Here is a 12,785-nt window from a genome sequence, read left to right as displayed (position 1 = left end):
AACCAAGGTTTCTCTGCATTGGTCAAATTCTGTGAGAAAGGAATGTATGCTTCCTTGCCCGAGAGAATACCGGTAACCTCCGTAATATGCGTGGCACACTCAGATGGCTCCAGGCTATGGAAGCAATAATCATTCCAAGGAAATCAGTGAAGTATGGACAGAGAGTATCCCAATCAGCAGCTCAAAAGCACCATAATTGACGTTTCTTTGGGGGGTCTACAGACTGTACTGGACCGATTGGGTAGGATAGGTGAAGGTGATTGTCCTAGTGATGGTCAGCTGATAGCCCCTTGTGTGTTGTATGAATGATCCAGTCATGCTGGAGCTGAAGGACAGTAAGCTGGTTGTGTCATTAAGCAAAGTAGTCCAGTAGTAAAAGTAGAAAGCTTGAATGGATGAATGGTGAAGCTTTAATGTTTGGCCCTACTGGTGTCACCTGAGGTGTGGTTTGGGAGTTAAATTTGGTAAGCTACCATTCATTGCTTTATATTTTAAGCACTCACTTGTTATTATTACAGTGGTGGCCAGAGAGAATCTAATACTCTGCTTGACCTCTAAAGACCACATTTTTCTGAAGCTATGTTCAACCCTAGTGGCAATTTAGGGTCGATTTTTCAACTTTTACCAAGGAAAAAATTTTTCTTACAGATTTGAAGAGCTTAAATTTACACAACTGAAAATGCCTATCTCAGCCCCCTAAGCCTAATAGTTACTGCAAAGCTGCCCGTCAAAGATTATAAAAGTCCTCCCCTCATGTTGAGAGAAAACAGGAGAATATCTGCGGATACCTAATTTTCGCTAGAGAACCATACTAAAATCAATGAAATCAATGTAAACTATGTTTTTATTGGAGGAACTAGGTGTAGGAGTCAGCACGAGAGTTTTAAAAAAAATCGTAACTTGAAAAATTTGTCAAAAAACTATTTTTTGCTAAAGAACCGTATCAAAATCAATGAAATCTGATGTTTCCATTGATGAAACTAGGTGAAGGAGTCAGCATGACTTAATAAAAGAAAATGGTGAGAGTAGATAAACACAGGCCAATCATGGAAGGGAAATTACCACATCATATCCTGGACAAAGGATAGGGAGGGAGGAAGGTGGAGGTGGGGTGGGGGGTCTCTGGTGGGGGTGAGGGGGATAAGACATATCCCCAGTGCAGGGGAGGTTTGGTGTGGGAGGTATGGCAGGAAGAAACATGCACAAAGCAATCATAGCAGGGAAGTTGCCACATCATTCGATAAAAAAGAGGGGATGGAAGAGGTATGGCAGGAAGAAACATGCACAAAGCAATCATAGCAGGGAAGTTACCACATCATTCGATAAAAAAGAGGGGATGGAAGAGGGGGGGCTCCGGGGGAGTAGTGAGCGAGCATGAGACACCTCCCCCCCATACAATGTAGATGTGGTATTGATGAGTAATTTGGGTGGGAGGGGACAGAGCGGGCTGTGTCCAATCAGCTAGAGGGAGGTGGAGAAGTGGCTGGGGGGGGGGGGTCCCCCACAGACCTGGTGAGGGGGCAGGATCTTCCTTCCAGCCACCTCATCTCTTAGTTCTGATTGATAGGAACCATTTATGTCATAAAAAGGGCTGGCTTAGTGCTCGAGAGTTTTTGACAGACCTTCTACAATCATTAGTCATAGAACTCTCCTTGGCTAACCTGCAAACTGACAATCGTCAGTCATAGTACTTTAGGGGTTAAGATGGCGTAGTACTGTTTTTATGTTGAAACAAGAATAAAGGATAAGCATTTTGTTGTGTATTGGTATGCATTTGTATTGCAGGCAGTGGTGGTGCAGTATTGTTCAATTGCCAGGGGCCCCCACGGTGGACTGAGGAGCTGAGCCGGGAGTCTTACTTGGGCACAGGGTTTCTCACCTCCCTCCTGCACCAGCATACACCCTGCCCTACCACTCTACCATATCTTGCCACTCCTGTCTTCCACCTGCCACCCCCTACACCAGCCAACATCTACCTCAACCTGCACCAATACTTTATGGCACTCAGGTCAGATCATCTGGTACAGTCACAATTTGCTATATGATGGGGTTACATCAAGCAAAAACCCGTTGCAGAATTATTTATTGTATAATGGGGTTGATGTAACATGGGTTCAGTGGGGATAAGGAAGGGGGACTTATGACTAAGTTGCCTTTAGCACTCCTCAGTAGTACCATGCTTTCCACTAGGGGTAGCATCTTTGCCAGACACAGTTTCCAAGTCCTGATTTTCAGTATTTCACACACAAAAAGTTATCACTTCACTTAAAATATCACACTGCGCTATTTGTTATGCACTTGCACTGTTATTTGGCAGTAGCAGTGGTGTTTCAATGCCCTTTTCATGCACAAAATGGTACAAAAAGCAGATGATCAGAGCAAATGTAAAAACTGGGTGGCCACCTTTGTCAACTGGTAGCCAATTACTTCTATAACCATACCGGTCATCATTATTATAAGTTACAATGGGTCAGATGGGTGGGCGGATTGGTGGGGTGAGCAGGGCGGTTGAGGTGGATGAGTTGGTATAAGTGGATAGGCGAGTGGAGTGGATTTGAGGGTTGGTGGGGTGGGTGAGCTGGGTTGGATGTTTGTGGTGGGGCAGTGTGGAATTGTGGATTGATGGATGGGTAAAGTAGGTGGGTGGGTAGTGTGAAAATAGGTCCATGATAGGAATAGGTCCTTGAGGAATACAGTATATCCCTCAGGAAGTGGGCCCAAGGAAGAGCATAGTTCATCAGGTAAAGTGGGACCCCTGGAGTCTTCTTCCACAAGTGTAGTGGTCATTCAGGGTCCCAGGCAATGCTGGTATTGACAATCATGGGGTTTTACTTGGGCAACGCTGGGTGCCCGTGCTAGTTAATAATATGAAGCTTTTCATTCATACCTCAGACACATGGTAAGGCATTGTGACTGAGCCTTCAAAGAACATAGTAGAGGAGCCCTGCCATATATCTGAGCAATTTTGAAGGAGGGAGGAGGTGAGGTAGGCCAAGGAGAAGGTGGAGGGATATGGTAGGTGAGTGTGTGAGGAAGAGAGATTTGGAAGAAGTTGGTGAGGCTAAGGGACTGACAAGAGATCGAGCTGGCTGAATGATTATTGTGAGAAGTGCATGATCAGGGATTTGGCACCCCTTTTTAACGTGACAGTGTACGGATTGACTCTGTCGGATACATTTATGTGAAGCTACAGAATGTGGTGAAAGTTTTTGGCATATCATATAGAGCCAAGATTCTGGGGATTTGCTTGATGAGTAAATGGAAGTGTGGCCCATTGGATTGGGCAAACATGGGCTGTCTGGATGTTGCTACTCCTCACCCTACCTTAGGGTGGGAAAGGAGGTCCGGGTGATGATGATGATGATGATGATGGTAAGTAAAAGGAGAAATACATATTTTAAATATTATATATTAGTATAGTAGACTTTTTACTACAAAACAAGGGGAACTCATTCACTGTTGTAGAGAAATGAATTACATTATTTCCCTTGACAGGCCACACTTAACAAGTTGACACACCAGTCCACTTCTGTTCCTGGGCTCTAACCTCCTCAGTCCTAACTCAGTCGCAGTCAGGCTCCAACAACTGAGACAGCTCCATCTTGAGCAGGTCCATACTGCCCTTCATAAAAACAAACTGCTCAGAGTTCTCAGAGGTCAGGCTGGTTTGTGGGCAGGTTTGTGTTTGTGGAAGAACGTCCATAATTGCAAAACTGCAAGTTTGCGTCAATGCAAATCTGCAAACAAAATCACACTTCCTCAGTTGTGGAACTTGCGGTTTGCGGAAGTGATTGTGGAAGTGCCCAGCTCTGCAGTGATGATTACAACATTGTCCAGTTATCAGATGTAACAGTTCCTTTTGCCCCACCCAGGCTGAGTATCAGTGAGCTAGAGCGCAGTGCCCAGTCCAGCTTCAGCTGCAGTCAGCCGACCGTGACCAGCTTTGCCGGCCCTACCTCACACTATACACAAATCCGACAAGATACTTCCACATTTTTCATCCATCTTGTGGGGCTGATCCAGAGTGTGCAGGGTGAGGGTGAGGTGGGGTTCCTGGGGCAGGTTCGTGAGTGTGTGCTGCTAACACTGCGCTACCTTGGACCCTTACATCACCTCCCATCACATGTCACAGCCACAGCATCAACACAAGGCAACAAGGTCTGTAATGGGGGAAGGTTCATTGGTGTAAAGATGCTGTGATTTTTAGTTGGCTCTTGATCATTTGAATTTAGGAAGCTACCATAACAATTTCTGAACTCTTACATCAGCTGCCAGCACACATCACCACCTCAACTTCACAACAGAGCAACAGAGTCAGTCAGGGTGAATTGTGGGTAGTCTCACTGGTCTGTGTGTGGTAACCCCTTTAGTCTGGTATTGTAGTGGTACTGTTAAGTTGTTGGGTATTTCTAACTGTTATGTGGTAGTAATGGTACTGTTGTTCGTTATTTATGTTATGCACTTGTGACAATGATGATGATGATGATGATGCTTATGCTGCAGTGTAATGCTGTGTTGATATATTTGAGGATATATTATGAGTGTTGTAATGATAATATTAAATTTTATTTGTTTGAGCAATATTGTGCACTGATGATAATGATGATGATGATTATGTTATTCCAGTGTTTGTCAGCAGCATATCACCTATTTCACCTTCACCTGGATATCCGATGGTGGAGTCTTGCCCTCCTGCACACGCTCCCCCCACCACCTGCCAACACCCCTATCCCCAACCTGGTGCAGGAGCCCCCACCTCCACCCCAGGGGGCAAGTGGGGCTGAGGGGGAGAGGGGGATAGGGCTAGGGGTGGGGCTAGGAGTGGAGGTGGAAGATGGGGGGGCTCTGATTCAGTGTGTCAGTATGGTCACCTGGGATCTTCTTCATATCCTGGCTGTACCTGCAATAAAGGTAATAGTTTCATGTAGCTTCAGGATGCTGGTGACTTGAACGGTGAGTGAATGAGAGTGTGGCCCAGTTACAGTACTTGGGCAGACTTTTGGTTAGTTTCTTCTAGCATTTATTTTTTCTTGCACTCTGAGCCCTGCTGCACTCCATCTTTAGATGGGAAAAGAGGTGTGGTTGATGATGATGATGATGATGATGATGAGGAGGAGGAAGAGGAAGAGGAGGAGGAGGAACTGCAGGGCAGGGTGGCCCATGTATCAAAAGTCTTCATCCTATGTTTCAGAATGTTGAGTGTGATTAGTCAGGATTCTGAGAGCTTTAATGTTAGGTGAATGAATGCATGGCCCATGTCAATGACTTGTTTATAACCTCTCTCTCTAATGTGTTTTCCCTTTCCTTGCCTTCTTGACCATACCTATCCTTGTTTTTGGGCGGGAAAAAGACCTCAGGATGATGATGATGATGATAATGCTAGTGGTGGTGATGATCGGGGTATCTGTTCCAGGTGAGTGTAAGTGAGGTAGAGGAACTGTTGTCTTGGCCATGTGGATGCTCAGTGGAGCTGGCGGTATCCCTCCTCCACCTCCTTGATCACCGTTCCACCTACCGTGCCTCACAGGTACAGAATTACTGTATAGTACAAATTCTTACATCCAAAAATCCTACTTTCAAAGACCAGTACATTATAAAATAATTTTTTCTTGCAGTAAGGAAACAGATGTCACATGTTATTACAGTCACTGCATATTTGAAGACATTTATTATTTTTGTGGATTAGTAAGAACAGATAATTAATTGAAGCCCCACAAACTGGAAAAAAGATGCCACTGCCTGCCAGATAACTTAATGTAAAATGCAAAAGTGGCATAAACTTGAATTACCTTCTGATATACAATTTCTGTGTTACTTTACTGAAAATGGGATATTTATTGATTTATGTACATATACCCCTGGAGAAAAAAATGGCTTTATCAAAATATAATAGAAATGGAAAGTTGCTTTTATCTCAGTTTAGGGACAGTCTACATGCGATTATTATGTTGCCTGAGTATTGACCACTGTCATGTTTTTAGGCGCTAGATGTATATCTGAAAGGAAAAATAGTAAAGAGGTATTGCAAAATTGTATCTTACTTAACAAATGAAGGAAATATGGTACTCAACCCCTACACGCTGGGGGTTTTCTGATGTCGCTCGCTCCTTCCTATGGGGGATATCCGTGATGGAAAAAAATACCATTACTTCAAACCCTAATATCTGCCAAACAGCTAGAGAAAATATAAAGATACATAAGACTCAGCAACTCTTCCTCTTTCAAATGAAAGTATCCCCACATCTCCAGGTGGTCCCATTAACGAGTAAGGATAAATTAAAATTCAAAGGGTGGCGGGAAGACGCTTGTGGTTATACACGTCAGCCGGCGTTGCTTTGTGCCCAAAATCATGACGGTTATGCATAGGGGCTAAACAGTCGAAGGTCATGTGAACCCACTGAACTCATGTGGAGGGCTTTCTCATGGATAGCGTTGCATAATGTGTGTGCCCACCACCAGGGGCCTGGGGCAGTGCTGATGATGCGTATACACCACACCTGACACGGCACCTTTTGAAATCAGCTGATGAATCCGGAAACTATAGTGCCATGGTCCACTGCGCAGCTAAAATATTTGTGAAAAAATAGGCTTTAGCAGAACTGAGATGTTTTCTCAAAGCATGAGGAATACTATCTATCTATCTATTGCCAGACGCCTCAGTCCCGTTTGGGGTGGCCACAAACAAATCGCCTCCAAGTCGCCCTGTCCCCCCTGGGGGTAGGGGGGTTTTTCAAGAATACTCCCCCAGTATCCCTGCTTGTCGTAAAAGGCGACCAAAAGGGTTGGCGGAGGGTTAGTGCCCCTCCCCGGAAAACAACTAACTAAAAAAAACAAACAATGAGGAATACCATGCCTTTAAAAATTCAGGTTGCTGTTCTTGGCCCCTGAAGATTTTGGCTGTACAGTTTTTACTATTATTAAGTGTATAATGGATGGAATCATATCAGGATTTGCCAAATGATAGATTACAATCTAGGGAAACTGTATGATAAATTTTTCCAACAACTGAGATTCATAACATTTGGTAAAAATGTGCTGAATGGAAACACACACAATAAGCCTTCATGGCATTTAGTGAACTCTGTGGAGAACTTTTCAGCGTAAATCTCATTTAAAGCATCAGTAAAAAATCTAAGATGAATATAATACTGGTATAATGCTTTATGCATGGGTAATAATCCTGATAGGATTTTTATTTAAAGGAAGGTACACCAGCTCTGAGTGGGTAGTGACCCACGCTATTTAGTGATCTGGTGAACACTGGCAACTTTCAGGAGTTTGCAGGGGCTGTAATTGGTTAATACAAGGGTATTTCAGTGTGTTTACTGTTGATGGTGCTGGAGGTTGTTTATTACATTTTTTTATGATGATTCTACTTTAAAAAACTATTCCATTTTCCATGAAAGCCTTTGGGTGCACGGGCATTTCAGGTTTCAGAATCTGTTTTGTATTACCATAAAACACCCTAACTTCAGACATTTTTTATGTGTTTTAATGAATAATTCTATGTAAAAGGGTGCAATTTTATCCCTGTTGGTGTCATGTGGTAGCCAGGGACAGTACCTACTGAATCCATATAATAAAAAAAAAAATAGCCATGCTGAATTTTTTTTTTTTTTTTTTTTTTTGTGTCGGAAGTTAGGAACAAATTTCTTAACTTCGGATAGCTCTTCCAAACTTCGGACATCCATGTAGTTGCCCTTTAAACATGAGAATGGTTAATAGCACCTATCTCTGGACACACTTTCCAAACCTCGGACACTTTTGAAGTTTTTAAAAAATGTAAAAAAATATATTGGGCACTCGTGGCCCGAGTTATACATACAGTAGGATCTCACCAATAACGATTTCGACAATAACGTTTTCAGGAATAACGGGAAGTTAGAATAGATACCCAGTTTCTATAATAACGTTTGGATTCACTTGAATAACGGTTATTTTGTGAATGCCAAGTGATTATATTGCAAATATGTCCATAACAAGATGAGGAATGAAACAGACAAACATTAAGGGATGAAGGAAATTGCCGAAAATGTGAGCAGCGTCTGGCAATAGATAGATAGATAGAAAGTGAGGAGGAGATGGAGGATCCTCCCCTCCCCACCTCCCCTGACTCGCCCACAGCCGTGCCATCCACCTCCACTGCCCTACCTGACTCACAATCTGCCTCCCCCTCCACCTTCACAGTCCCACGGGACTCACCTGCTCCACCTGGCATACCTGCAATCCCCAACATAATGACTTGCTGCATTCTGGAAGAAATATAACATTCAACAGGCCGTAAATTTCTTTGTCAATGCCTGGAATAATACAACATTGGCAACCATTAAATATGCCTGGTTGGCACTCCAGTCACAATTCAAGTCTGCTGAGACAGAGAAAGAGCGGCCATCAGAATTAATGACGAATGATTAAACTTGTACATCAGATTTCAAGAAAATACCAGAAACAGTATCACAATCGAGTGAATGCCCGCCATCAGTCACTCATCACTCACTCTCTTTCACAAAGCTAGCCAGCCGAGGTAGAACAACAGAGCAGGGTTGAGTAGATGATGACACTGGGGACTTTCCTGAAGATTTTGACTTTACGGGGTTTGATGAAGTGTTGATGGAAGTGGGTGACCATGGCGTGTGAGGCAGGAGTGGGGACGAGGCCAGCGAGGGGTCAGGAGGTACGCTGCAGTAGTGTCCATGCACGAGCCTTGAAACAATCGTCATACCAAACACCTCTTAACTCCTTTAAGATGAGTTTTATATTACTCATGATGATTTAAAAACTACTCTTATTATTTCAGCTAAAAAAAAGTAGTGATAGGAAGGTTCCAGGTGGAAAAATTGGATAAAAGTCCTGGAGTGGCGGCACCAATAAATCCTTTATACGTGTATTTTAATGTCACACAAATAACGTTTTCGCTAATAACGGCATTTTTCTGGCACCAATTAGACGTTATTGGTGAGATCCTACTGTATATATAGAGAAATATAAAAAATGTCTTCTTTTTCGAGCTCATAATTTGAAATCACATTAAGTTGCATCATATCACATTGTAGTGAGGTATTTTGGCCATAAACATAACTAAGAACTATTCAGAAACTTTTTCAAATGAAAAAAATATATAAAAATGCATTGCATATACCCCAAACTGTAAGAGGAACTGGTCTCTTATTCCTAAACAAAACTTCACTTAATTATCAAGTAGCTACCTCACTGACTTAAAAAATGCATACTGAAATAGCATAATATAATGTTAAAAACTTCTTACTGGTTCTAATGACACCCACACACCCACTAACATGCACACAAATCAACTGACACATGCACACACAGGCACATGTTATAAAGGCACCATGGAACGTATTAACGAGCTACACACTTTGGGCTTATACACACATTAGTAACACACACACACGCACACAAACACCTTTAGTCTGTATTTTTCCAGCTAAGGGTAAATTGAATTACTGAAGAGAAGATTCCTCAATATCAAAATAATGGGAACTGGAAAAAACTTATTTCTTCATCACAGAGATTTGAATTTCTTATAATTAACAATATATTTCACTTCATAATACGCTATGCACGAAAGCTTAGTATATAAAATTGGGATAGTGCAATATACCATCAGCTAGAAATATCTATCTATCTATATACCTAGGCTGCTTCCCCCAAGGAAAGGGAGGTAGCCGAGACAGGACGACACACTCTCCAATTACTCATCCATTTAAACACATTCATTCACATCTTAGCCCCAAAGGGGAGAACGGACAGATCCTCACCGCACCACACCGCACAAGGGTCAACTGCGCAATGCAATCAGTGACATCCGCAGCAGGGCCTGACAGCAGAGCTGGTTTACCCCTGCCACATCATAACATACCCATCCCCTTACCCGCACCTGACCTGACTAGCTGATCAGACATATACAGACAATAATTAAATATATGAATGGAATTTCACATAAAGATAATACATCAGTACAAAAACTTCCTTGACTACCAGTATAAAATACTGTAACTAAATAAATAGTATCACTTTTTTCTTCCAAATAAAAATCATTACTGGTTAAGGCAACATACTGTAGCACCATACTGGCAATAACTTTGGTACTGGTAGTACTGAAATTTATTTGGCTTAAGTAATTTGTCTGTCTAAAGTTAGGAATTTATTCTGTAAAATAAAGAAATATTCATTAAAACAGTCATAGCAAGATTATGCTTGTATATATTTAAAAATAGTTTAATGCCCAGTACTTACAACACTTTTCCGCATATAATCGTACTAATTACGTTCTTACAATTGAAACTGTTTGTTCTGTGTGAACAAAGTTTTGCAGGGTTAAGAAATGTCGATTCTTTTTCCATTTGATTCATAAATTTTTTTCACCCGCACATATTCAAACTAGTTTAATAGGACTTATACATAATAATCTTTGAAGATTACCCTACCTACCCATATCATTATTTTTTTTGCAAATATTGCACTCTCTTCCAATAAACTTGAGTTATTACATTTTCTTGCAAAATGTCCGAAGTTTGGGCGCTGTCCGAAGTTATGGTGTTTTACGGTATATTACAGTACCTACCTTGCTGTCATATCTGTATCTCTGTATCTGTATCAGTTCATGTGAGGGCCACGACATTCCTCAGCACATTCACTTGCAGTAAGTCATTGTTATCATTTGCCCTTTTAAGTCTTTAATATATTAAAGAAAAGTTGTCTCTTAAAGTTCTGTTGCTTCTTGTGTGGCTGATTTGCTAGTTTTCCTCATTTGTTGTTGTTGGGGTCCCAGGCTTATCTGAATGTGGACAGCAGACTGGATTGATATGCAGTTTTTAGGTGGAAGTGGTAGTGTCACTAAAGATAAGCATGGACTCCTCCCCTCACCCTTACCTCACTCTTCATTTCCATGACCACTGCATTTTTCCCTAATATTCATCTACATTCCAGAGTTTTTGGGAGGAAGTGAAGAACAAAGTAATGGTGTTACTCAAGATACATATGGACTCCTCCCCTCACACCACCAGTACCTTCCCTGTCCAACCCTCCCCTGCCTCACCCTGCCTACCCATAATATGCCCTTCGGATGCCATGCGGAGTGTGGGGTTGACTCACATATGGTGGATTTACTACAACTGTGCAAGACTCTACCTCTATGATCAAACTGGCAGAATTAGGACAGATAAGGTGAGCTTTGGTTAGTGTTGCGGCCCCAGGCATATTTGAAATGTGAACCGAGTGGACTGCAAGCATAACACTGCAGTGCTCCTTCACTTCCTCATCTGTCTATCTGTCTGTTTTTCCATGTTACTGCTAAAGTCTTTAATATACCATCAGATGAATTTATCCTCACCTAAAGTCTGTGATTTGTGAAGTCATGAGGCTACAGTAAGTGAACCAGGTTTGTGTCTCATAGGTGAGTGGATGAAAGTACTGTACACACGCACACACTCATGCGTGGGCACACACACACGCACACACACACACACACACACACACACACACACACACACACACACACACACACACACACACACACACACACACACACACACACACACACACACACACACACACTGAATTACAGACCTGTATCACTTACTAGTATTGTTTGTAAAATCTGCAAGAAAATTATTAGAAAAAGATGGATAAAGCATTTAGAAGAAAATGAAGTGATAACACCAAGACAGTTTGGCTTTAGGGAAGGAAGAACATGTGTTACTGACCTATTAAGTATCTACAGTAGGGTAATAGATGTTATACAAGAGAGAGAGGGATGGGCAGATTGTGTCTGTCTTGATCTCAAGAAAGCATTTGACAGGGTGCCCAGTAGGAGACTGCTCTGGAAGTTGAAGACCTTTGGAGAGGTGCATGGGAAACTGTTAAAGTTGATGGGAGATTATTTGATAGGAAGGCAGATGAGAACAGTCATAAGAGACAAGGTGTCACAGTGGAGAAGCATGACTAGTGGAGTACCCCAGGGCTCTGTCTTAGCTCCAATAATGTATCTGATACATGTACTGTAAATGATTTGCCAGAGGGTTTGATTAGTTACATGAGTATGTTTGCAGATGACGCTAAAATCATGAAACATGTTAAATGTATTGGTAGTTGTAAAGTACTGCAAGAGGACTTGGACAAACTCCACAGCTGGAGCCAGACTTGGAAAATGGATTTTAATGCCAAGATGTGTCATGTATTAGAGATGGGAATGAGTGAAAAAAAGACCGCACTGGAGATGTAAAGAAGGCAATAAGATAATTAGTAAAAGAAAAGATGTGAAAGATTTGGGAGTGATTATTCAGGATGACATGTCACCAGAAAAGCACATAAACAAAATCATTGGAGGAACGTATGGATTACTGACCAACATGAGAGTGGCTTTTAATTATATGGACGAGGAAATGTTAAGGGAGTTGATAGTGACCATGATAAGACCAAGAATGGAGTATGCGGCTGTGGTATAGTCACCTTATTTGAAGAAGCATGTTGATAAACTAGAGAGGGTTCAGCGAATGGGAATGAGGATGATACCCTGCTTAAGGGTAGAGGACTTTGATTTTGGAGCACTTTATGACCAGATCCCCTTCCTGATGCCCACCAGTGACTCTTGGGTGGAATCGAACCTCCGACCCTTTGGTCAGAGCTCAGTAACCCACTGAGCCATGGCTGCTACAACCTGCTAGGTGACAGGAGAGCGCTACCTCTCATGGCAAGGCAGCTTACCCGAGCATGACGCAAACTCACGACTCTTGGGTCTCAAGTCAGGTAAAGTACTCTGCCAC

General features: G+C 42.2%; 1 protein-coding gene across 1 annotated transcript in view; it reads left to right on the top strand.

Annotated features, from left to right (window-relative positions):
- Positions 1 to 12,785, top strand: part of LOC145415543 (protein MMS22-like) — a 51,296-nt gene that overhangs the window by 872 nt on the left and 37,639 nt on the right. The window contains exons 2-6 of the mRNA XM_080284766.1: positions 1,786 to 2,008; positions 3,873 to 4,158; positions 4,627 to 4,911; positions 5,414 to 5,527; positions 10,951 to 11,197. Coding sequence (XP_080140892.1) covers positions 1,786 to 2,008; positions 3,873 to 4,158; positions 4,627 to 4,911; positions 5,414 to 5,527; positions 10,951 to 11,197 — 1,155 coding nt within the window. The remainder of the gene's footprint in view (positions 1 to 1,785; positions 2,009 to 3,872; positions 4,159 to 4,626; positions 4,912 to 5,413; positions 5,528 to 10,950; positions 11,198 to 12,785) is intronic.

This window comes from Coenobita brevimanus, chromosome 103 (genome assembly GCF_032717465.1).
Source record: "Coenobita brevimanus isolate Jiangsu-jjx chromosome 103, ASM3271746v2, whole genome shotgun sequence".
Taxonomy (NCBI): Eukaryota; Metazoa; Arthropoda; class Malacostraca; order Decapoda; family Coenobitidae; genus Coenobita; species Coenobita brevimanus.
Note: the sequence above shows the minus strand (reverse complement) of the source record. Positions and strands in the feature narration are given on the sequence as shown.